Source organism: Neofelis nebulosa, chromosome 15 (assembly GCF_028018385.1).
Source record: "Neofelis nebulosa isolate mNeoNeb1 chromosome 15, mNeoNeb1.pri, whole genome shotgun sequence".
NCBI lineage: Eukaryota > Metazoa > Chordata > Mammalia > Carnivora > Felidae > Neofelis > Neofelis nebulosa.
Window position 1 is genome coordinate 11,813,117 of NC_080796.1, and position 25,033 is coordinate 11,838,149.

At 44.9% G+C, this 25,033-nt stretch overlaps 1 protein-coding gene across 3 annotated transcripts in view; it reads right to left on the reverse strand.

The window, feature by feature from the left end:
- Positions 1–1,411: 1,411 nt before the first annotated feature.
- Positions 1,412–25,033, reverse strand: part of DESI2 (desumoylating isopeptidase 2) — a 46,001-nt gene continuing 22,379 nt past the window's right edge. For 2 of the 3 annotated variants that reach the window (XM_058702116.1, XM_058702117.1), the window contains exons 2-5: positions 15,592–15,664; positions 12,912–13,005; positions 11,115–11,256; positions 1,412–3,035 (exon numbers count right to left, since the gene is read on the reverse strand). In XM_058702116.1, coding sequence (XP_058558099.1) covers positions 2,802–3,035; positions 11,115–11,256; positions 12,912–13,005; positions 15,592–15,664 — 543 coding nt within the window. In that variant the 3' untranslated portion in view covers positions 1,412–2,801. The remainder of the gene's footprint in view (positions 3,036–11,114; positions 11,257–12,911; positions 13,006–15,591; positions 15,665–25,033) is intronic. The other variant, XM_058702118.1, reaches the window with a different exon arrangement.

A 25,033-nucleotide genomic window follows, 5' to 3' on the forward strand; every position in this document is an offset into this window, starting at 1 on the left:
CGCGATGGCAGTATGGCCAGCTTGCCGAACAGAACCCGAAGAAAACACAGCAGGTGTCACAGGTATGGGGTATCTTGCAGAAACTGAGCCACAAGACGCACACGTTAGAGCCCTGAAGCAGTGAATGTGTTTCTACCCGTTTTGTGATGGAGGGAAGCCGTGGAAACAGAGGCCCGAGCTGCCTGTAGTGTTGTCTCCTCGTGCACACGGTGCCATCGATCGGCTAACACCAGAGTTCCCTGCTCTGTGCAAATAAATGCTGGTGAAGGGAGCCTGTGCCAGAGCCGTGGGTCAGAGCAACCCCGGCTGGGCTTCAGGCATCACTGTGGCATCACCGCCTCCTACAAGGCCAGAGGCCACGTTCCAGAGCTGATGCCCCTTTCTCAGGGTGGACAGACCCCCCCCCCCAACCCACCCAAGGGCATTGAAAACACCGTTCCTGACCCTCCAACACTCTATTTCTGTCCAACCCACTGTGAGAAACGCGTTTCGCTCGGTGACGATGACAGAGTCTCTGACTCCATCCTGTCACGTGTATCTTCACGACTGGGTCTTTCTGAGCAGAGATCACAATTGCGAGAACACAATTCTTTTCCTCCAAGGGCAGGGAGACGCTGGTTAAATGCTAGTTAATTAAGTCCAGTCTCAATTTTGAACTGCAGCCTGGAACGGACTTAAATGAGATTTTCTACAGTGAAGACATTTCTGTATTTTTCAACCTTGAGTACAATTTAGGCTGTGGGCAATCTCACGCCCAGAACCGTATCTGCTGGCTGCCAGCGTGACAACGGGCCTCAGGCCGCCGTGGATTTCTCTGAGGACCCTTTACGCTATTTCTAACTCCGGATGCTGAGGAGAGGAAGTATGACGACAATGAAATCACGTGTGCTGAGGCGCTGGGTTCTGGGGACCACAGATGGGGGTTCTGGGCTACGCATCAGGGTCTCACTGACTGCCGCCATGAGCAGCACAGACTTCGCTCACGTATGCCAGAATGGGTTAGAGAAAACGGTCCTCCACCACGTGTTTTAAAAACACTCCCCAGCAAACTGCATCCAACGCTTTTCACTAACCCGGGTTTCGGCGACAGGACTGTCCTCAGAGCAAGGACACCTGCCCGAGTCTCAGTGTCGTGTTCTGAATCTCGTTCTCGGGCCCGGACCAAGCCTACTTCTCACAAAGATCAGATGCTCGTCTCTTCTTGCTGTCACATCTCTTAAACAGGTGCTCTGCACCCCCTGAAGAACTGAGAATACAACCGTAAAGGCTTTCCTCTCCAGAAACAGAACAGTCAAAAGCATAAATTAGGTTAAGTGGCTTCATCTGCCTCAGGTCACAGCTTATAACCCAAGGTTCCGTTTTCCCCTCCAACAGGGTGTGCTTAGGTTGATACAATGAATGAGTCAGCTGATGGAAAAGTTAAAAATGTCCTTTACTGAAAGATATGTATCTTTACAAAGAGAAATAGCAAACAATCCGATCTAGGAGTTTAAATAAAAGGAGGTGACTTTAAAACTAACAATATATATAAAGCTGAAGTCACTGCCTTGGATAATTTATGCGCTCACCCAATATTCTATGTAGGACATTCATTCTTAAGGCAGAAAAATTGAATCTGACATGTAGTGACTTGGCTCTTACATCCAAGGGTCAAACTGGGAGTAGATGTGAGCAGACAGAGTCCTTGCTAACAAGGACTTATCTATCGGTGGTGACAATTTCCTTGTGGGAGGAGATCACGTAAGAGACACACACTTGGGAGAACAGAAAAAGATGAGTTTTAAGACACACAAACATCCTTCAACGAGAGGTCAATGAGACTAGGTTTTTCTACTCTGAGGTCAAACTACCCCCGGAACGAAGCAACAGAACTCCGACGCGCTCCGTCTGGTACACGAAGTGTCGGGATATCAAATCGTGAACTTTGTGGAGGGCGTTACTTCAGGCTCCAGTTTTCAAGGTCTAGTATAAAAGGCAGCCTGAATAGTTCAAAAGCAGTTGAATGTCAACTCCTGCTGCTACTCCCGCCCCGTCGGCGAAATCGTGTGTAGGGAGGTCAGTCCGTATTAAAATATTGATGAAGCCCCCAACACGTGTGCAAAAATACCCCTCGGTTCCTAGCAAGACTATCTCGAACGAAAACCATCCTAACGGCAGAATCAGAGGCGTCATGGGACGGGCCGGCCCGCCTGGGGGGACAGGTGTCAGGGGTGCAGGCCCCCGCCTGGCAGAGCCTTTCCCGAAGACCCGGGCCCCGAGCCCTTGGGCTGCGGGAGCTCCTTGGCCTCAGCGTCCCGGTGCCCGAACGCGAACAGAACCACACGTGAACCTAAATGACCCTTCTGGAGCAGGTAGTGGTGGCCAGAGCCCCTCAAGCGCCCTTCGTGTGCCGACTGTGGACGCCGTAGCTCTGGAAATTGTCGCAAGTGTAGGAAGGTGATCCACCGAAGTTCCCGAGACATGAAGGCTGTCTTCTTTCACGGTGGCAGGAGTCCATGCAAGGTTTGTAAACAGCGATACAAAATACTGTAAACATAACTTAACAGAGCTTGTAGAAAACAGAAGTAAACCTCAATTTACAAGTGGGTAAAAAAAACCGAGGGTGGCTTCGTACAAAGTTCTCCCTCCTGCGCCAAGTGATTCTTTTGATTACAAATATAATCCTGAGCTGAAAAACTGGGACTTGGGGGAGAGCCATCTTTGCATACAAAATACCCAAAGGACGCTTCTTACTCTCTTACTTTTCTCTGGGGACAGTCACCGGTCGGAGACAGTTCTGAGGGTGAGACTTGGGAGACCTTTTATAGTTTGGTGTGGCGCCCGGGTCTGGAGCCCGCCGAGGGGCCGGCCACGGAGGCGGCCGCGGCCGCATCCTCGGCCTCCTCCAGTTCCTCCTGCAGCTCCTGGCTGACGCTGGACTGCAGGGCCGCGGGGGTGAGCCACTCCTTGGGGAGGCAGCTCTGGAGGAAGGGGATGCAGGAGCTGAAGTAGGCCAGACGATTGATCCAGCGAGGAATCTCCTTCCCGCAAAGAATCTACGGAGGAGAGAGGGGGCGGTGTCAGGTGAGCGAGGTGAGGGTCCCCGGTCCGGTGCCGGGGTGGGGGCAGGGGACGGGCAGGCGGGGTGCGGGCTGAGGGTCCCCGGTCCGGTGCCGGGGGACGGGCAGGCGGGGTGCGGGGAAGCACATAGGCTGGGATGACAGGCAGCTGCCACCTCCGGAGGCTTGTCAAGTGGCTCACTTTCTACACCTACAGCATCAAGCTAATTCCGTCTGGCTCCCTGCAACTGCTTTGAGACTCCATGTCAAGTGCTCCAAACAACACAGCAGGGAAGCCTTGCTGACACAGGGACCAGAGTAACACGCTCCAGACGGTCAGAGCGGCCGGTCTTGGGTATCCTCCCCGCCGTCAGTTGTCCCCTTTCACAGATTCCTTCCTACTTCCGTCCAGTCTCCGCCACCCCATTTGTCCGGGCCCGCGTTCTACCCTGTTACTTCTCGTGTTGGTCGAGAAAGAAACGTCTCCACGGATGCAGACCCGGCTTTGCGACTCTGCGGTCAGAACCAGGCTGGAAGGCCCGGCTGAGCTTTCGTCCGCAGATTCTGCTAGGGGTGTGGGGTGCAGGCATGGGGCCGGGGGGATTCCCTCCCAGCTGAGGGTCTGTGGCGGCTCTCTGCCCACTCCCCATCCCTACCCTGTCCTTAGAGGACTCTGGGCCATAACCCACACCCTCGCCAATCTCAAACAGTAAGAATCGGGTCTTCCACAACTAACTTCATTTTGTTTTTTTTTTAAAGTTTATTTATTTTTGAGAGAGAGAGAGACAGAGAGAGAGAGAGAGAGACAGAGAGCACAAGCAGGGGAGGGGCAGAGAGAGAGACAGAGACAGAGAGAGAGAATCACAGGCGGGCTCCACAGTTAGCATGGAGCCCGATGCAGGGCTCGAACTCACGAACCACGAGACCATGACTTGAGCCAAAACCAAGAGTACGACACTTAACCAACTGAGCCACCCGGACACCGCGGACCTCACTCTTTATCACACTCCTTCCCGTCTGCAGACAACACGGGGCTGGCTTACTGTGTCCCTGCTTCATTGTCCCCTTAGCAGTCCTGCCTCCAGTCATGTCAAAAATCATGATCCTGACGTCATGTCTGAATTGATGACCTTGAAAAAAGGTTTCAAAATATCTTATGCTCCCAAATTGGCTAAAATGTAAGTAAACTGGTACTTGCAATTAAGCAACCATGTAGCTTTCCTTCCTAAAGGGATTAGCCTTACAAGACAAGTTACATTTCCTTTAATACGAAGTCTCTGTCTTAACAAGTGAGATGGCCTCACTCGAGGGAAGATGACATGTTTTGACCAAATCCGATCAGCTGGCGGGGCAGCAGAGAGGTAGAGAGTACTTAAGAATACTTGAATATGTCCATGAACTACACCTGGAGGAAAGCCGAGCAATGGACCTTACACAACGCCGTGCCCGTCCCTCTGTGCTAAGAAACACAGGGGAACATTTCATGTATTTTATACCCACAGCACGTTCAGGTATCTGCATACCTGAAGGCTGACCACAGAAGAGGCGACGAGGGATATTTAGGTTAACGTACAGCCACCGCTGACTCGTCAACAGCCACTTCCTTCATCCTGCTTCCGAAGTCCTGGTTTTACTCAGCAGGCACCCTCCCTTCTTCCCACGTCCATGTGCTTCCCAGGAGGCTGACTTCATCCCAACCTGTGTGTGTGTGTGTGTGCGTGCGCACGCGCGCGCCCTGATCAGGCTAAAAGAGGACAGCAAACTACAGCCTCCTGATTTCGTAGGTGAAGTTGTAGCAGCCGTGCCCGGGAGCTGAGTTCTCCACGGCAGAGTGCCGTCCGTGACCAGTCCTACAGCCTAAAAGATCTCCCGCCCGGCCCTCTCAGAAGTGTGCTGGTCCTCTACCGAGCCAGCGTCTGTAAACTTTGAGTCCAGACCCACCAGTGAGTCATTCAGCATCAGACTGTAGAGAGGTGGGGTAATTGTGACGCTTGTTTTAACGTGTTACGTGTACATGTGTGTTTAGACTGGGTCATGGTGTAAAACATATTTCTTACTGTGGGTAGTGGTTTATGTAGCAAAATTACTTTTGCATTTAAGCTTCAAGCAGTGAGTCCCCTGCTAGAGATCTACCCCAGAGACACACTGGCAAAATACGGAGAGATGTACGTAAGGGGATATTCATCACAGCACTGTCGGTAATGGCACGAGTGGCCATCCCGGTCTTGTTCCTCATCTTTTCCCCACTGAGTATGATGCGAGCTGTGGGCTTGTCCTGTACGACCTTCATTACGCTGACGTACGTCCCCTCTATACCCACTTCGTTGAGAGTTTTATCAGTGGACGCTGAATACTGTCAAATGCCTTTCTGCAGCTACTGAGATGACCGTATGATTCTTTTTTCTCATTTTCTTCATGTGGTATATCGCACTGATTGGTTCGCGACTATGGAAACACCCTGCACCCCTGGGATAAATCCCACTCGATCACGGTATAGAATCCTTTCGATGTATTGCTGAATTTGGTTTGCTAATGTTTTGTAGAGGATTTTTCCATCTTTGTTCATCAGGGATACCGGCCTGTGATTTTTTTTTTGTAGTGTCCTGGTCTGGTTTTGGTATCGGGGTGAAGTTGGCCTCGCAGAATTTGTTTGGAAGTGTACTCATCTCCTTCATTTTTGGGAAAGTTTGAGGTTAGGTATTACACCTTTGCGTATTAGTCACCAGTCAAGCCGTCTGGTCGTGGACTACTGTTTGCTGGATTTAACCTCCCTAGTAAATTGGTCAGATTTTCTACTTACAATACAGTCTCGGGAGACTGTATGTTTCTAGGAACGTCTGCTTCTCCTTGGTTGTCCAATCTATGGACAGAATGTTTGCCATAGTCTCTAATGCTCCTTCGTATTTCTGTGGTGTCAGCTGCGATTTCTCTTTCACTTTTGATTTATTTGAACCCTGTCTCTTTTTTCCTTGGTGAGTTTGGCTGAAGGCTTGTCAATTTTGCTGATCTTTTTCAAAGAACCAGCTCTTAGTTTCACTGATCTTTACCACTGTCTTTTTAGTCTCTATTCATTTCTCCTCTGATCTTGAGTACTTCCTTCCTTCTACTAACTTTGGGCTCTGTTTGTTCTTTTCTAATTCTTTTGGTGGAAGGTTAGGCTGTTTGAGATTTTTCTCATGAAGTCAAGTATTTTTAAATCTGGGAGGAGGCGAAATTCATGACACTTAAAAAAACAACACAACAAAAACCTCTTGATTACTTTTGGAGAAGTGAGCTGTGTCAGCGGTCCCCCAGACCAGCTCCTGGTTAGACTGTGACTTGCCAAGAAACCCATGGGACTGGGTATACAGCTGCAGTCGCAGCTCTCATTTACTACAGGGAAATGGACGAAAAGTGCAGAGGAAACCACGCACAAGCTGTCAAAGGGCCTTTCCCCATGGAGTCACACAGGATACACTCAGGTCCCCCCCGCAAGGAGGGGGGACAACACATGTGAAATGTCCATCAGGGAAACTCACTGACACCCAGCATCCAAGGTTTTATTTGTGCCTGTTCGTGTAGGCACCTGCTTCTCAGCATGTGCCAAGATTTGGGGTTCCCTGGAATGGGAGCAGGTGTCTTGCAGAAATCACGCTATGCACACAAGGTCAGGCCTGGTGAGCTGCCCTTCCATCTTGCGACTGTTGGCGGCCCTTCCGAAAGTCAAGTTCTCAGATGCCATCCAAGGCCCCAGTCTTTTATAGGGACAGCAGCCTCTGACCCGTTTTAACTCTTTTTCTACACCGCCCCCTCCCCAAACTTAGCCAAGCTGTTGCAGCAAATATCACCAAAGGACCCTACACAGCAGGGTGAGGCCAACCTGGAGTTTTGATTTCAGTCACACCTTTTAGGGCTCCTGGACCTAGCCAGTCAGAGCAAACCCCACTAAAGCAAACCCGTAAAGGCTGACTTTAGAAAGCCGAGTGGCTTCCACCTGAGTTTTGGTGGGAACCCTCTTCACCTGGCCCGAGGTGGGGTCACGAGAGGGCACCCACACAAGAACCGATCCCAGAGGGCACACGTGACACCCCCAGAACGGGAGGTTTACAGCGTGAGGGCCCCCAAGCAGGGCACGCATGGGTCACGCAGCACCGGTTACAAGGCCCCCAGCGTGCTTCCTCACTGGCAGTGAACACCGTGGGACTCGCTCGAGGATGAGGATTTTTGTCCCCCCAAAGCCGGTAAGCTGAAATCCTAACCTCGAACTTGACTGCTGGTGGAAGTGGGGAGCCTGGGAGGTGGGCGGGTCATGAGGGCCCAGGCCTCACAAATAGGATTGGTGCCCTTACCAGGGATCTGAGAGCCCCTCACTCCTCCTGCAACCTGAGGCCAAGGCAAGAAGCGGCCTAGGACCTCACTAGAAGGCTGCATCTGCCAGCGCCTGGATCCTGGACATGAGAAAGAACGGTCTGTTGTCTCTTAGCCACCGGGCCTGTGCTGCCCTGTTACCGCTGCCCAAACGCACTGACAGGGCTTCCGATCTGGCCTGAAAGATCAGTCGCATCTTGGAGGCTCTGCCCACAGACAGACCCAAACAGTTGTCCATCCTCGAGACCAGGTTATCGGCCTCCACTCTGTGTGGCAGGTGCGGGAACAGCCTCTCTGCTGTGTCAGCACTGTCGCTGGCTCGCAGGTGAGCAGCCTGGCGGAGTCCAAGGTGCTCGCAGCAGCTCAGAAAGGCAAGACGCAATGGCTGGTCTTTAGGACGAGGGGAGGAGCAGCATCGAGAAACAGGTCATGAAGGCCGCCTCCCTGCCCGCACGCCTCCCCAGGTGCCAGGATTGTGGTTTCCGCGGTCACGAAATCAGTGCGCGCCGTTTGGCAATCCTAACTTTACGCTTTAAAAATTATCCTTTAATTTCATCTGGACTTTTTTTTTTTTGGTCTGGAAAGGACACATACGAGAACAGAAGCTGTCACTGGAAAATATTTTTATGTGACTTAAGCTAGATGGACACATCGTTATCAGGCACTGGTCAGGATGAAATCCTGAGTTTGCAGAAGATTTCACAAGGGGTTTACAGGTCACCCCTCTTCTCCCTGACCGTTTAGCCTGTGAATGGCCTAGGGAGGAACACCCCAATTCTGTGGCTGCTGCATTTGGTGACAGCTCTGCCTCACTAAGGAGCGCAGGGGGAGTGGGGGGAAGGTGGTCTGGCTGCCCCCCTGCCGCCACCACTGCAGCAGCCGAGGGGCCCCGCTCTCCCCCACTTGCGGGTTTTGGCAAGAATCCCTGGTTAGCGACACGGGGCCGAGCGGCTGGGCGCAGGGGGCCCTGCTGGGGAACGAGCCCCTCCCGGGGCACACCTGCATGCCACCTGGACGGAGCGGTCAACGTCCACGACACTTGTGGCGGAGGGCTCCGCGGACGGGGGTCCCGACCCGCAAGGGTCCCCAAGGAGGAGGCTGGTTCCCGGGCCCGCACCTGCTTTCAGTCTGGCCCGGCGTGGAGCAGACAAGGGCGGGTTTCGGCCGACAGTCCGGTGCAGGCAATCGGGATCGTGATTTCAGGATTTCGAGAAAAGGCCAGGACAGTAATGAGTGAGTGAACACGGTGCACAGCTAGGGAGCCACATTTCTAAGGTTAAGCAACTGAGGTTTTCCGAGGCCCCTTTCAAGACCAGCTGACAAATATACACGTCCGGCTGGAAAATCCTCCCCTCCCTGCCTCAGATAACTGACAGTATAAGGGCTAATCAGTATCGAAAAACCGCGTTTTAAAACCCCGAAGTTCATCTGGAAAGTGTCTCTCTCTGTATGTCGTCTGCCTTTAGAGGCTGCGAGAGGCAAAAACCCTATAAAAAATCCCAGTTGTGGAGACAGGCGTTCGTTTAATAATTGAGACTTAAATCCACCCACTCTGCGGCTGCAAGAAGTGAGAGAGCTGTGTCCACTAAGGTGTTTTCTCCCAGTATTCCCGAGACGGTCCCTGCATCCCCTATACAATTATAAGCACAAATCGTTTTACATCAACTCCTATCGTATAATCACAAAATACAAAGCCATTAAAAAATTCCCCTTTTCTTTCCTGACTGGGAATTTCTTCAAACCCCCAGCAGTAAATTTAGCGAAGACAGTTTGTTGTTCCAGCCGTGGGGGGAGGGCCGAGCTGGGAGGGGGTGGGGGCTCAGTAGCAGGGCCCCCCTGTCCCCCTTCTGACCTTGCTCTGGCCCCAGGAACGATTTCATCATGCCCCCTCCCACTCGGAGGCAGCAACCAATGGTCAGCATTTCGGGCTCACCCACAACTCCACTTGGGGAATTGGGGAGCTTCCCTTTTCTCTTCCTGCCCGGAGAGGGAATGAAGCTCAGGCATCACCCGGGCTACACGTCCCTGCCTCACGTCAGCGGCCTGGCTAAAACGGCCAGGTGTCCTGGGGCTGCATCTGTCATTCCCAGTTCCACAGGCCACTTTCCCACTCACAACAGACGGCAGCTGCCCCATCTGCACACCGAGGACACGGGACTGGGTGCCATCGAGGATCTCTGCCGATTCTCCCATTCGATGGATCCCTGAACGCGTCTCTGGCAGATGGGGTCAAGGAGGCCTGACCTTCTCTCATTCCTGGGGAGCAACCGGGTCGCCTCCATGGAACTGGCGTATGCACGAGCCTGGGGGTGCTTCTGTAACTCCCATGCCGGCACAATCACTAGCGAGAAGATTCTGACTCAGCCGGCCGTGCAGGGGTGGAAGCGACGTGAATCTTGCGTCCTACCTGCTGCAGGTCCCAGGGACCCATTCCAGGCCGCACGCAAGCCCGGGCCTGTCCAGAGCCACGCGGGAAGGGATGAGGACCACCGGGATGGCAGCTTGTTCTGTCCCTCACACCCTCTGGCTTCTGCAGGATGGGACACTGCCCTGCCACCAGCCGCCACAGGTCAACAAGCGGAGAAGCTGTCTCAGGGCTAGCGGATTCTCCAGCCCTTATCTCATAGTCTCATGTCTTCCCTTTGGTTTCTGTTTTCAGGTCCTACAATTCTCAGGTCTCCTGGCTTGGGAGTCCAGAACAGGGAAGGCAAGTAAGTGCCTGTGGGGTGTTCTGTTGGCAGAACGAAATTTCAAGACTGCAGAGATGGATGACTTGTTAATAATTTTAAGTGCCAGGGAGAAAAATCATACTGGCAACTAATATAGAAAAAGAAGAATCTTGTGGCTAAGTAGCAGAAGTGGTTCAGGCTTTAATTTCTTTCTTTCTTTTTTAATTTTTTTTAGCAGTGGAGACTTTTTTTTTTTTTTTTTTAAGTTTATTTTGAGAGGGAGTGAGAGAGAGCAAGGGCACATGTGAAGGGGGGTGAGGTGGTGGGGAGAAAGGGCAGAGAGAGAATCCCAAGCAGGCTCCACACTGTCAATGCAGAGCCCAACGCGGAGCTCAAAGCAGGGCTCGAACTCACCAAACGTGAGACTGTGACCTGAGCTGAGATCAAGAGTTGGACGCTTGGGACGCCTGGGTGGCCCAGTCGTTTGAGTGTCCGACTTCGGCTCAGGTCATGATCTCAACGTTCCTGAGTTCGAGCCCGATGCTGGGCTCTGTGCTGACAGCTCGGAGCCTGGAGCCTGCTTCAGACTCTGTGTCTCCCTCTCTGTCTCTGCTCCTTCCCCGCTCATGCTGTCTCTCTCAAAAATAAATAAACTTAAAAAAAAAAAAAAAAAAAAAAGAGAGAGAGTTGGATGCTTAACCAACTGAGCTACCCTGGTGCCCCAGCATTAATTTCTTTAAAGAGGAAGTTCAGGTTGGAAGGGAACAGATTAGGATAAGAAGGGACGATTATCAGCGCTTACCCTCCCCGTGGCGGTCGTGAATGGGGTCACAGTTTAACGCGGTGCCCACTCGCAAGCCACCGACCTCAGAAAGCCCACTCAGATGAGGCAAAGAACCAGAATGCCACACTTTACACAACACGAAGACTCGGGAAGACAAGGAGGAAACGAGCAAAGGAAAGAGCAGTGCAGTGGGCACACCAGCGGAGGTTCTGTGCCTGAAGGAGGCAGGGTGACAGCGGAGGGCGTGTGCCTGAAGGACCGCAGGGTGACACTTGCCTCCGACAGCGCCGAGGAGAAGTGGTTGCAGTTCTTGTGCATCAGGTGGTAGGCGTTGCCCTTGTACTCCTTGCCTAGCTCCTCCACAATCTTCTCTATGTCGTCCTCCAGGAAGTCCGTGCTCCCTAAAACTACAGCTTCTCTTAAAGAACAAAAAGGAAAAGAAAGAAAGAAAGAGAAACCACAGCTGTGTAAGTTTCAGGTATGGAGAAAGAGCGTGTTTCAAGACTTGTTCATTTCCAGGGATATTCTGACTGGTTAACAGAGCAGAGTTAATGCACTACGACTAAAAGGTAAATGAGATACTTTTACATTTTGTGTTACTTGAGCTTTTGCATTTCTACCATAAACACTTAAGTCTGTTACTTCTAAATCATACCAATGCAAACTTGGTCATTTTCTTTAGGAAGCAGCGCGTCATATACTGAAAACGCACGGTCCCGTTATTTTTACAAGCACCGTGGAAGCAGCCAGGTTACTGCAGACCCAAATCATGCTGCAAATATTCCTGCTCAATTATACTGGCCAGTGAAGAGCTGGCCATAATCTCATTCAGAAATAGTCTTTTACGTTATTGGCTTCTGTGCCACAGGGACACAAACTACCAAACAACTACATTTTTTTTTTTTTTTTACAGCATTGTAAAAACCAACCAACCAACCAACCCCCAAATTAAAAACCAAACACCCTCCACCTAACCCCCACCCTGGAAATGCGACAGACATGATATCCAACAGAAAGCAGAAGTTAAGTCAGATACAAATTAGGCATCCAAGAAAACTACAAATACCTAGAAAACCCTTTCATCTAGCAGTCCTGCCAAAAGGGACACCTGAGGAACAGACTCAGGACGGCACTGGAGCAAATCAGTGACAGGCTGGGAGAACCATGAACTTGGTAGTGATCGACATGGGTAGTAGCCCTACCCTGAATTTCAATGTTAACAACCTCATTTCACTATTTTCCACTTGGCAAGTTAATGATTATAGGCCCAGAAGGTTCTGTAGAGCTCCTTGAAACTACGGTTCTAAGTATCTCTTCACATACAAACCTTAACTAAGAAATGGAAATTTGGATCATTAAGCATTCAAATTCTCAGTAAGGTCCAGAGTATTTTGGTTTCTCGATAGGCGTACTGCATGCACCTTAACAACAGCTTCTCAGCTAATCAACTGTTCGGGTATTTCAAATGTATCAACAGTATCGCTTTCATTGGGAAAAATGAAAAGATTACAAAAAAAAAAAAAATCCTACCATTTCTTTTTCTCTTCATGCATTTTATGAAAAAAATTTTGATTTGTTTTGAGTACAGTTGACACGCAACGTTACATTAGTTTCAGATGTACAACACAGCGATTCTACATCTTTGTATGCTGTGCTTGCACTCGCCAGGAGAGTAAAGAGGTTTCTAATAGTGTCAGGTAGGTCACAGCGACCCTTTCTTCCATCTCTCTGCACGGGAGTCTGAGGGGGAAGCTATCACTCACATACACACGTTTTCTAAGGCAGAATCCAAGTTACATACTAAAGTAAGAACATTTCTAAAGTACACAAAATAACTCACGTGGGTCCTGAAAAAAAGCAAAAGACTAGGTTATTTCAGGCACTTCATCTGGCCGATTCTCATCTTTACACAAACTCCGATAGGTTCGACTTTAAAATAAATGTCAGCAACTAAAACAGCGTTAAAGAAACATTTTAACTTCCTAGATTTTAGTCTACAGAGTGACTTCCATAGGCCTGAAAACAAGCTTTGGCACCTAAGACAGTGTAATAAAAATTATCCTCCCTACTTACTTAAATTTAAATGTTTCTCCTAGTTCAGAAGCATTTCCTGGGGAAATTTCAAATATTCCAGAAAAGGGGTAAGGATGGCCACCATAAGCAAATTCTGAAAAGAGAAAACTCATGATTTTTAGTATTTATCACACAAAACTTAACCAGAATGCTGAATTAGCTTTAATAAATGATGAGGATAATAACGACACCATCTAAATATTTTCCAATTTATCAATGCTTTCACAAATATCTCAGTCTCGTTTAGCTGTTACGTGTAACAACAGTCTGTAGATACAAAAGGCCTGATTCTGATAACAAAAGACACTCAGAGGTGACCCTGACTCGTCCCCTCTCGTTGGCAGGAGGAGGGTGACTATCGCAGGTGACCATGGTCTCTCTGCCCATGTGTCGTGCCAAAAGACATGGGCGGTCAGTTCTGCACTTTGCCACTTTCCAAATTGAAGGCATCAAATTTCAAACTCAACACTTTACTGGAGAAACTGACTAACAGTAATGAGCTTTCATGGCTCATGGGTTGAAGGCTCTTGGTTTATCTTTGAATAATGAAACATTACCAAACCTGGAAAACTGAATTCAATCCCCCTCATTCAAGAAAACAAGCAAGCTGCCGAGTTAATGTATACACCTCTCCACACATACTCTCGCGGAAGATCTTTCAGCTCTGCGGGAACTACTTGTACTGAAGGATCATGGGATATAAACTCTCATCCAGAACAGAAGTGGAGAAGGAAGGAATTCAAATTTCTGTTATGAGATATTTAGATATTTAAGTGGCAAATCTTAGTGGACTTACTTAAAAAATTACAAACAAATGTTTAAATTAATCTCATCTCTTAGAATTTATTAAATCTAATCGTGAAAGGTCTTAGAAGAAAGCATGGGTGAGAACAAGGCACATACCAAGTTTACTTTTGATTCAGACCTTCCAGAAAAAAAGCAAAGGTCTGGATAAGAAAGTGTTTGGCATTCAGTTCTGAAATACACATTAAAACTTATCTTAACGATAGTACTTTATAATAAACCTTGTCGATAATCAGGTTGGATATGGAAAGATTATGTTTAGATTTTTAACTTCTTCAAGTCCATTAAGGAAAGTCACAGAGCCATTTATTCATCTGTTCAAGAAGCGTCATTTACTTTCAGGAAGACATCTGACCTTAGCTTTGCTAAACTTATACGAACATGTTCCGAACCATGTTTCTGAAGACTCCTGAATCATTTGGTGGAGGGGCGCAATGATTAGACAGGTAACAGAATAATGACTGGCACGTAAGAACACCTGGGTTCAAGTCCTAGTTCTAAGAACTATTAGCAGCTGATCTGATCTGACTTCCAGCTGATCTGAGCTTTGGTTTCCTTGCTTGGAAAATGGAGAAAGTGCCACAGGCCCACACGTCTTTCTCTACTTCACAGCAACGGGATCAAGCGGTTCACAACTTGGTAGCACTTAGAAAACTATAACACCAGAGATTCAGTTAAAGGGGAAACACGCAACTCTGGCAAAAGCCAAGTCAAACAAGGGCGCAAACCCACAGATGACGAGGCCACCCGCAACAACACGTAGTGACCGCTGACTCTTTGGGCAAGAGCCTCCTTGCTTTTGGGGATTATCTGGGAGACAGACAGACAGTGCAGGCTTCCAACTCACATGGAGCTTAAATGGCACATCTTTATAGCGAACGTGTGATACGCTACGCTGCACCCAGAAGCGGCTGGTGTGGAATGTAAGAAACGGACAGGAGAAGCACCACACCGACCCAGGTAGGTAATGGAGCCTCTCCCTTGCACCAGCTACAGCAGGGATGCGGTCTTCACGGGGAACTCTGGGTGGACTGCAACGCATATTCTCAGGGCCCGCACAAAGGCCGCCTGACTGAAGCATGTGACAGACATTTCTGCTACGGGGTGAATTTAGGATTCAAAATAATGTATTTTTACAACCCCGACGAAACTGGAAATGTGGTCCGTCTTATGCAGATCATTACCGCTTACAGCTTGACCTGCAGGAAATTATCCTGCACGAGCAGCGGGAATTAGAACAAAGGAAAAAGCTGTTAAAAACAAAGCTGCTTGGTTTGAGTGGCTCCTGTCATATTTATCATAATTAAGGGCAATGAAGAATAAAAGGGCTTGGGCTAATGACAAAGGCCATCGTTCTTGAGCAAAAAGCTAGATGGAACCAAGGGCAGGATTTGCTCAGTGATATTTTCCAACCTTATAACTACACACTTGCAAGTCTCCAAAAACAAAATTTAATACTGAAATTCCCTCAGGAAATTGGTATTTCAAGTATGACACTCTAGCACCAATACTCTTCCAACCAGAATGACGGTTTTTCAAAGCACAAGCCTTCTTAGGAACTCCGGTATTTGTCAGAGCAAAACTGTGGCGGTGAAATAATCCAAGAAGCAACTGCTTTTTAAGCCGCTGTATCCGGGAGAAAAGATAACTCAACGAACGTTATGTTCATGAACTTGAGTACTTTCTCCTCAAATGCATTCAACTTTGGGCATTTTCCCAGACTGCAGTACAAAATGTGGGGAGATTTTCTTCAACTTTCTGCAGTAATGTATGGAAGCAGTTGCAAAAAAAGAGGAAGACCTATAGTGATGATTTTGCGAGTGCTTTAAGAGAAAACAGTCTTCGGAAAGCCTGTTCACATGGTGGGTACACGTACCTCTGCCGTATACTTCAATTCCTGAATGAAAAACTCCAATTCCGATGGACGAGGTGTATTCATTCATCCAGTACTAGGAAAAAAAGGAGAGATTCAGAATATCTGTTCGTTTAAAACACAGCGCCACACGATAGCAATTATGACCCCTAAGTCCTTCACGGAATATCTAGGTCTTTCTAAGTCCATTTCTCAGTATTTTTCCTTCTGGCCTCCAAACGCCACGATAAAGGATTGGTCCAATCTCTGCGCCTCTGTTGGTACTATGAATGCCTCCATTTGCAAAGGCTTAGAGCGAAAACCATAAGACCTAAACCTGGTCAGGTTGGGGGGACAAACGGATATAAAAGCTCTCCTGTGACTTAAAAAAAAAAAAAAATCACATATAATTTATGCTTTCACATCTATTTTTCTTCTAGCTTCAGCTTTTCCTTCCATTCGCTGGTGAGCTCCCTGAAGACCGGGAGATGTCTTACTAGTTTTCAAAAACACTTGAAAACCACCCATATGGCATTTCTGTCCTGGCTCAGTCCGAAGCTGGATAATGATAATATAGGAACAAATAAGAAGAGGCACAAAGGCTCCCACAACCTTCTTACCGTTGGCAGGAAGAAAACATTCCCAGAAAAGGCAGTATCTGAACTGGGTTTTTAGGAACCAATGAAATTTCCTCGGATAGAAAGTGGGGGTGGGGTGGGGGGGTGGGATGAGGTATAAGGGGATGGGGAGAAATGTCTGGAAGAGTGAAGGGAGTGCACCAGCATCGTGATGTGAATGCTGGGGGTGACCGCGGAGAAGCACAAGGACTGGAAAGGGTCTACCTAGAAGAGTCGATGAGTCAAGAGCTCATTAAACAAACACTTAGGCGGCACTTAACAGTGTTACAAACCCATTAGATTTCTTCCAGGTTTAGAGGATAATTTGTCTTTAATTTTTCTGGGTTTATTCAAGTTTTACCCTTGGTTCCAGATCCCTAACCAGTTTCTCCCAGACCCAGGGGAGCGCATGTTCACATACATTGCCGCAGGAAGCATAAATGGGCAAAATCGATTTATTTTGTCCTAAAATGTACCCGGAAGAAAAACGAAGCAGTAATAAGCAAGGGATATTTGAAAAAGAATAAGGAACTTTCTTATCTAGATATTGATACATTCATTAAACTGCTTTAGAACAAGATCCTTGCGTACATAAGAATCTGGTGTATGATAAAGTTGATGTTTATGATTAACGATAAAGGATGAAGTATTAAAAATGTGTTGACAAAATACATTATGCATAAAGATATACTTCATGTACCTAAGAATTCCAGTGTGCCTAAAAATAACCATAGAGAAGAAAATAAAATAGATTGAAAAAAATCTTAACTGAGAAAAGATGACCTAGATAAAAGCAAAACCTTAGAACTTACACCGGAAAACCACAGACGTTTGACAAACATTTCCAACTTTTTATTGGGTAAAACCGCATGAATGACATCAAAAGATAAACCACACACAGGGGGACAAATTCGAAACACTCCATAGCAAAGATTAGAATGAGCTGCGTCTTCCTCTCTAAAAGATTCTCTTTGGTTCCTGAGTTCTGACAGCAAGTCAGGAACGTCGTCATCTGAATCCGTTTGATTTTGGATACAGCAGTGAGGGTACATATAGGAAGGGATTTCTCAAGACTTTATCAAATCTACGTAATTCCAGAGTTTAGGTAGCAGAAATTCAGACCACAAAGGATACAGTGTACGAAAGCTCCATTAAAAAAATAACCCCCATGGACAAGTGAGAAATCACAGTAGAAATCAGTGGCTAACAAACATGAATGAACATTCTCACTAGAAAACAAAAAAATATTGATGAAAACAGTAAGCTACCATTCTTTTCTTAACCCATCAGATTGGCAAATATAAAAAATACTGCTAAATATTGCCGGTGTTGGTAAGGGTGTGAGGAAGCTACTGCAGAAGTGTGAATCAATGACAGTTAATTAACCATTCTACCTCTTGGAAATCTATTCTATAGAAATACTTGAACATATGCGGAGACATACTCCAGGATATTCACTGCAGCTGTCTAGAATACTGAAAACCTAGAAACAACATAAATATCAGTTACGGTAAATCCGTAGTATAAACTATCATACAGCTCCTAAGAGTGAGGTAACTCAGTACAAAGGGACATAAAAAGACACATAAAGTAAAACACCAAGTCATGATATGTTATCTGTGGCATGGTCACATTATTTGCAAAATAAATAAATACGCCCTTCGTGCATGTTTACACGCTAAATATGGAAAAAATACAACAAAACTGCCATCAACTACAGCAAAAGAAAGTTTGAAGGATACAGTTCAATCTCTGTTCACAGTTTGGGAAAGGGGCGTAGCTACAGCAGGGGCAGGGGTGCAGTATAAAGGGATACTTTCATTTTTACCTAAACATTTGAAGACAGTTATTGAGGTGTAATTGAAAATGTTACACCAGTTTCAGCTGTGTAACACAGCGATTTGATATTTACACACACTGTGACATGGTCCCCCTAATAAGTCTGGTTCTCCTCTTTCACCTTACAATGTTATTGACATACAATACATCCTAGTGAGCTATTTATTTTATAACTTGAAGTATGCACTCCTTACTCCTCTTCACCCATTTTGCCCTCCCTTTCCCAAAGACCCTCCCCTCTGGCAACCACCACCCTGTTCTCCCTTGGTCTGGGTTTTTGTTCTGTTTTGTTTTGTATATTTCACACATAAGTGAAAGCAGGCAGTATTTGTCTCTTTCCGTGCATCTGCGTTATTTCACTTCTAATACACTCAAGGTTCATCCGTGCTGCAAATAGTAAGACTTCATTCTTTTTTATGGCTGAGTAATATTTACATGCTATATTACTCATATGGCTGAGTTCTCAGTCAATCAACCACATTTGCTTTAGCTGTTCATTCACAGATGGACAACTAGGTTGCTTCCATCATCTTGGTTACCGTAAATAAATCTGCAATGAACACAGGAATGCACGGTATCTTTTTGGATTCGTGTTTTCATTTTCTTTGGATAGATACCCAGAGTACTGGAATTGCTGGCTTATAAAGTTGCTCATGTTTTAATTTATTGAGGAGTCTACATACTATTTCCCATGGTGGTGGCACTAATTTACAATCCTACCGATAATGCAGGAGGGCTCCCTTTTCTCCATATTCTGTTGTTTCTTGTAAGAAGAAATACCTTGTCAGGTAACAGCCATTCTGACAGGTGTAAGGTGAGATTTCATTGTAGTTTTGATTTGTGTTTCCCTGATGATTGGTGATGTTGAACATCTCTTCATGTACCTGTACGTCTTTGGAGAAACATCTATTCAAATCATCTCCCCATTTTTTAATCAGACTGTTTTTTGCTACTGGGTTGTGTCAGTTCTTTACATATATTTCGCCCACTCAGCGGGTTGCCTTTTCATGTTGCTGATCATTTCCTTTACTGCATAGAAGCTTTTTAGTTTGATGTAGTTCCATTTGTTTATTTTTGCTTTTGTTGCCCTTGCCTTTGGAGTCAGATCCAAAAAAAACATTGCTAAGACCAGTATCAAAGAGCTTATCACCGCCTAGGTCTTCTAGGAGTTTCATAATTTTAGGTTTTACATTCAAGCCTTTAATCCATTTTGAACTGATTTTGTATATGGTGTAAAACAGTGCGCAGCTTCATCCTTCTGCATGGAGCTGTCTGCTTTTCCCAGCACCATTTATTAAAGACACTGCCCTTTCCCTATACTCTATTCTTGCCTCCTTTGTGGTAAATCAACTGACCAAAAAATGCATGGGTTTATTTCCATGCTCTCTACCTTTCTACTGATGTATCTGTTTTTATGCCAATATCATACTGTTTTGATTACTAGAGCTTTGTAATATTTGAAATCAGGGAGTGTGATAGCCCCAGCTTTGTTCTTGTTTGTCAAAATTGGTTACTCAGGTCTAAAATCTGTTTAGAATTATTTCTAGTTCTGTGGACAATGCCACTGGAATTTTAACAGGGACTGCACGGAATCTGTAGATTGCTTTGGATAGCATGGACATCTTAACACTATTAATTTTTTCAGTCCTTGAGGACGAAATATCTTTGCTTTTTACTTGTCTCCAATTTTTTTCATGAATGTATTATAGTTTTCAGTATATAGGTCTTTCACCTCTTTGACTAAATTTATTCCTAGGTATTTTACTCTTTTTGATTCAACTGTAAATGGGACGTTTTCTTGATTTTGCTTTCTGACAAGTCTGTTACTAGTATACAGAAACACAACTGATTTTTACATATTAATTTTGTATCCCACAACCTGAGTTTTTTATTAGTCCTAACAATTTCTATATATGGTATCACGTCATCTGTAATAGCGGCCGTTTTACTTCTTTCTTTCCAATTTGTGTATGCCTTTTATTTATTTTTCTTGCCTAATTCCAGTTATATGCTGAATAGAAGTGGGGAGAGTGGGCATCCTTTTCTTCTTCCTGATTTTGGAGAAAAAGGAGGAGGTTGGTGGAGAACAATGCTTACCGGGTCTCAAAGTATCGTACCCCACATTTCTCTAAATTATAAGAAAAAGAAAGACACCTTTGACAATATGAAAAAAAATATGGTGAATATCTTATGTGGGTGATTAAACAGAATCACCAACAGCTGGACACACCGATGTTACGTGCCTCCTGATGTGACAAAATAGAAAGGCCACAACATTTTCTTTGCTGGTTTTGTCAAGATATGTTTAACCTATCGTATGCTTCCATAAGGAAAAAAATCAGTAAGCCTGGACTACGGGATATTTTAGAAGTAACCTGGTCTTTTCAAAAATAGTGACATAAAAGTCAAAAGAAGAGTAGTTATTACTCTTTAAAGAAGATGAAAAAGATATGACAACTAAATGCAATGAAGGGACCCTGACTGCATCTTACATTAAACCCCCGTCTTCTAGGGGCGCCTGGGTGGCGCAGTCGGTTAAGCATCCGACTTCAGCCAGGTCACGATCTCGTGGTCCGTGAGTTCGAGCCCCGCGTCAGGCTCTGGGCTGATGGCTCGGAGCCTGGAGCCTGTTTCCGGTTCTGTGTCTCCCTCTCTCTCTGCCCCTCCCCCGTTCATGCTATGTCTCTCTCTGTCCCAAAAATAAATAAAAAACGTTGAAAAAAAAAATTAAAAAAAAAAAAAAAAAAAAAAAACAACAAACCCCCGTCTTCTTCCCCAAGACTTTATTAGGGGAAATAATAATGAATGGGAAAATTCTTGGGTGTCGTAACAGTACTGTGGTTAGGCAGAGAGAATGCCCTGTTAGGTAGGAAATGCATGTTCAAGTATTTTGAGATGAAATGCTATAATGTTTGTGACTTAACTCTGTGTGGGTGTGAATGCAGGTATGTGTATGTGTAAGAGAGGGTATGAGAAAGCAAACGTGGTTAAAAATTGGTGACTCCAGGTGAAGAGTATACAGACTACTCTTCTTTCCAGTCTTCCTTCTCTGAAGCCATAAACATTTTCAAAATAAAAAGTTAGGGGGAACTAAAGAAAATGATCTGGTTCTCGCCTCCTTACAAGAGAAGAGAGGCTTTTTCCATTTTTCTTGCTATCCTCCTCCTTTCTCTCCCTTTTCAGAGAAAGAGTAGAAAACACCACAAGGGGATCAGCTAGTCTGCACACAGTTTTTGCTAGGCTTTTGCAGTCACTGGCTGGTTTCCTTTTCTCTAAGACTTAAACTGCCTTTTCCATTTGAAAAATTCCATTGTTTATGCTGTTTGCAACCAATAATTTGGTCTGTGTACTGCTGATTTCCTTAACAACAGCACCGACAGGCTTTTGTTCTGGATGCAGACAGCTCCGCTTTAAATGTGACCTTTTCTCTTTTTATAGAGTAGCTTCTCTTTCAAAATACAGAATATTCTCCACAGAGATATATCCAAAATGGTTTGTCTGCGATAACTCAAAAGGTTTTACACTCTTAGGAAACGAAACATTTATTTCCATTTAATGCCTAGTATCGCTTAACTTTAACAATTTAGCTTTTAGGTGAGCAGTAAATAGCTTTTTCCAAAAGTGCTTTTATAATAAATTTCTATAATGGGAATCTAAATGCTTTATTAACGGAAAGGTTTTCACGAAAATAAAAATCATACACAAACGGTGACTTCTGGCCAGGAGTTAAGACAGGGAGGGCAAGGAGGGGAATGCACTTGCCAGAGTGGGGATCTTGAACTCAGATCTTTTATTTTCTGCCCTTTCACAACTGAAAATAATCTCTCCGATGCTTAGAACTCCTTTAAGTTGGCTGGGTAGGTACTCTACTGTTTTAGAGTCGGAAATGTCCCTGCATTTGAGACTTTACATTCTACAAAAGAAAAATGTGTATGTTTTGATGCATTTTTAGAGTTGGAAGATCTGTAAAATATGAGAAACATAAAAATGAGAGAGAAATGTCCTATCCAAACATCTGGCCAGTCCCTTGGAGTTCACTCTAAGGAGATCTGATCTCCATAACGTTTCTAATGAATTGCTGACACACGACAATGGCAAATGAACACTTGGTAGCATTCACCTCCACTCTCAGATGGAAAGTTGGACCATCAGGTCAAGTGTTTTTGTTCAAGGTTTTGAAGCCTACAAGTTGCCAGGAAGAGGAGGTCTTAACCCAGAGACATTCCTTTGGACAGTATTAAACAGCAGAAGCTTACCCCCTCCTAACATCGTTTTTTTTCCTCAAAGGCTGTGTCTCAATATTCTGTGCCGGGCTGGCATTAAAGTTGAGGCTGTTTATTCACTGTTAGCAATAACAATGGGAGACTCGACAGTACTTTGACTCTCACGTTTCTTTGTAGTTTCTATACCTAGAAAGCCCCCAAGTTTAAGAGTTAATTTCTTTGTGAGATTAAAGTAACTATTTACTAGTTGGAAATCTATGACTAGATCTCTTTACTGGCCTTACAGAAATAAAAAGGATTATACGGAATGCTATGAACAACCATATACCAACTGAGACAGAACGAACAAATTCCTGAAAAGACACAAACTACCAAAACTGACTCAAGAAGAAATAAAAAATCTGACTAGATCTATAACAAATGAGAATGGGAAAGAGAGGGAGGGAGGGAGGGAGGGAGGGAGGGAGGGAGGGAGGGAGAGAGAGACAGAGAGAGAGAGAGAGAGAGAGAGAGAGAGAGAATAGTAATTTAAACTACCCATGAATAAAAAGACTATACCCAGATGATTTTGGTGAATTCCACCAAATACTTAAGAATCTAGTACCAATTCTTCACAAACTACTCCCGAAGAAAGAAAAGGGAACATTTCCCAATTTATTCTACGAGGCCACAATAAACTTGACACCAAACACAAAGACCTCACAAGAAAACTACAGACCAACATCTCTTATAAACACAGACTCAAAAATCCTCAACCAAATACTAGCAAATTGGCTCCAGCAACATATAAAAAAGGGCTATACACTGTGACCAAGTGAGATCTCTTCCAGGAATGTAAAGTGGGTTTAATATTCAACAAATTAATGTACTAAACCATACCAACAGAATAAAGGGCAAGCCCCACACAATCATCTCATTAGATGCAGATAAGCACTTAACAAAATCCAAAACTCTTTCAGGATAAAAACACTCAACAAACTAGGAATATAAGGAAACTTCCCCAGTCTGATAAAAGGCATCTATGAAAAGCTACAGCTGGCATCATACTTAATGGTGAAACACTTTAGGCTTTCTTTCCCTTTGAGATCAGGAACAAAACAGCAATGTCTGCTCTTGCCCCTTCCAAGAGACTGTACTGGAAATTCCAGCCAGGGCAATTGCAGAAGAAAAAGAAATAAAAGACACCCAGATTGGAAAAAAAGAAGTAAAATTATCTCTATTTGCAGATGACATACTCTTGCATATAAAAATCTTAAGAAATCCACTAAAAATCTATTAACACTAATAAACAAGTTCAGCAAGATTGTAAGGCACAAGATTAATATACAAACATCAACTGTATTTCTGCATCCTAGCAATGATGAAACTAAGAAAATTCCATTTACAGTTACAGCAAAAAATATTTAGGGATAAATTTAACAAAAAAATGTAACTCTGTATCTGAAAACGATAAAACATTATTAAATACCTAAATAAACGGAAAGACTTTCCATGCTCACAGAATATAAAACTTAATATTGTTAAGATGGCAAACTTCCCCAAGTTGACCTGTGGAATCACTGCAATCTCAATTTTTTGTTGTTGTTGCAGAAATTGATAAGATAATGCTTGAAGTCTAATATCCAAAACAATCTTGAAAAAGTCTGAAGACTGACACTTCTTGACTTTAAAACTTAGAATTGAGCTATAGTAACTGCAGACATACAGATCAATGGAGAAGAAGTCAGTTTAGAAATAAACTCTTACATGTATGATTAACTGATCCTTGACAAGGGTGCCGAGACAGTTCAATGACGGAAAGAAAGTTCTTTTAAAAAATGAAGCCAAATAGGGTGCCTGGTGGCCCAGGGGGTTCAGTGTCTGACTTCAGCTCAAGGTCATGATCTCCAAGTTCTGGAGTTTAAGCCCCACGTCAGGCTCTGTGCTGACAGCTCAGAGCCTGGAGCCTGCTTTGGATTCTGTGTCTCTCTCTCTGCCTCTCCCCTGCTCATGCTCGCTCATGCTCTTTCTCCCTCAAAAATAAACATAAAAAAATTAAAAAAAAAAAAAAAAGGAAAGAAAGAAAGAAACTTGAACTGGACATCCACATCCAAATGAATGAAGCAGGACCCTCACCTTACACCATATACAAAAATTAACTCAAAATAGATCAAAGACCTACATGTAAGAGCAGCAAACTATAAAACTTTTAGAATAACAAAAGTGTATCTTCATGATCTTATATTAGACAATGGCTTCATAGTTGTGACACCAAAAGCACAAGCAACAAAAGAAAAAAGGAGAATAAATCAGATTCACAAAAACTAAGACATTGTATGTTCAAAGTTCAAAGGGCACTATAAAGAAGTAAAAGGGCAACCTACAGAATGGGAGAAAATACTGGCAAATCACGTATTCGGTAAGGCATGTATATCCAGAATATATAAAGAGCTTTTAGAATTCAAGAACAGGACATATAATCCAATTTAGAAAATGGGCAAAGGATCTAAACAGGCATTTCTCTAAAGAAGGTACACAAGTCAAAACCATTAAATACCACTTCACGCCCACTTCAATGACAATAATCAAAAAGACAAACACAAGCTGACAAGGATGTGGGGAAACAAATCCTCATACCCTGCTGACGGGAATTCAAAATGGCATGGCAGTTTTGGGAAAGTTTGTCATTTCCTCAAAATATTACACCTAGAGTTACTCTATGAGCCAACAATTTCACTCCTGGGTTTACACCAAGAGAAACTGAAAATACACAGTGACATGAAAACTTGTAATCAACATTCATAGCAG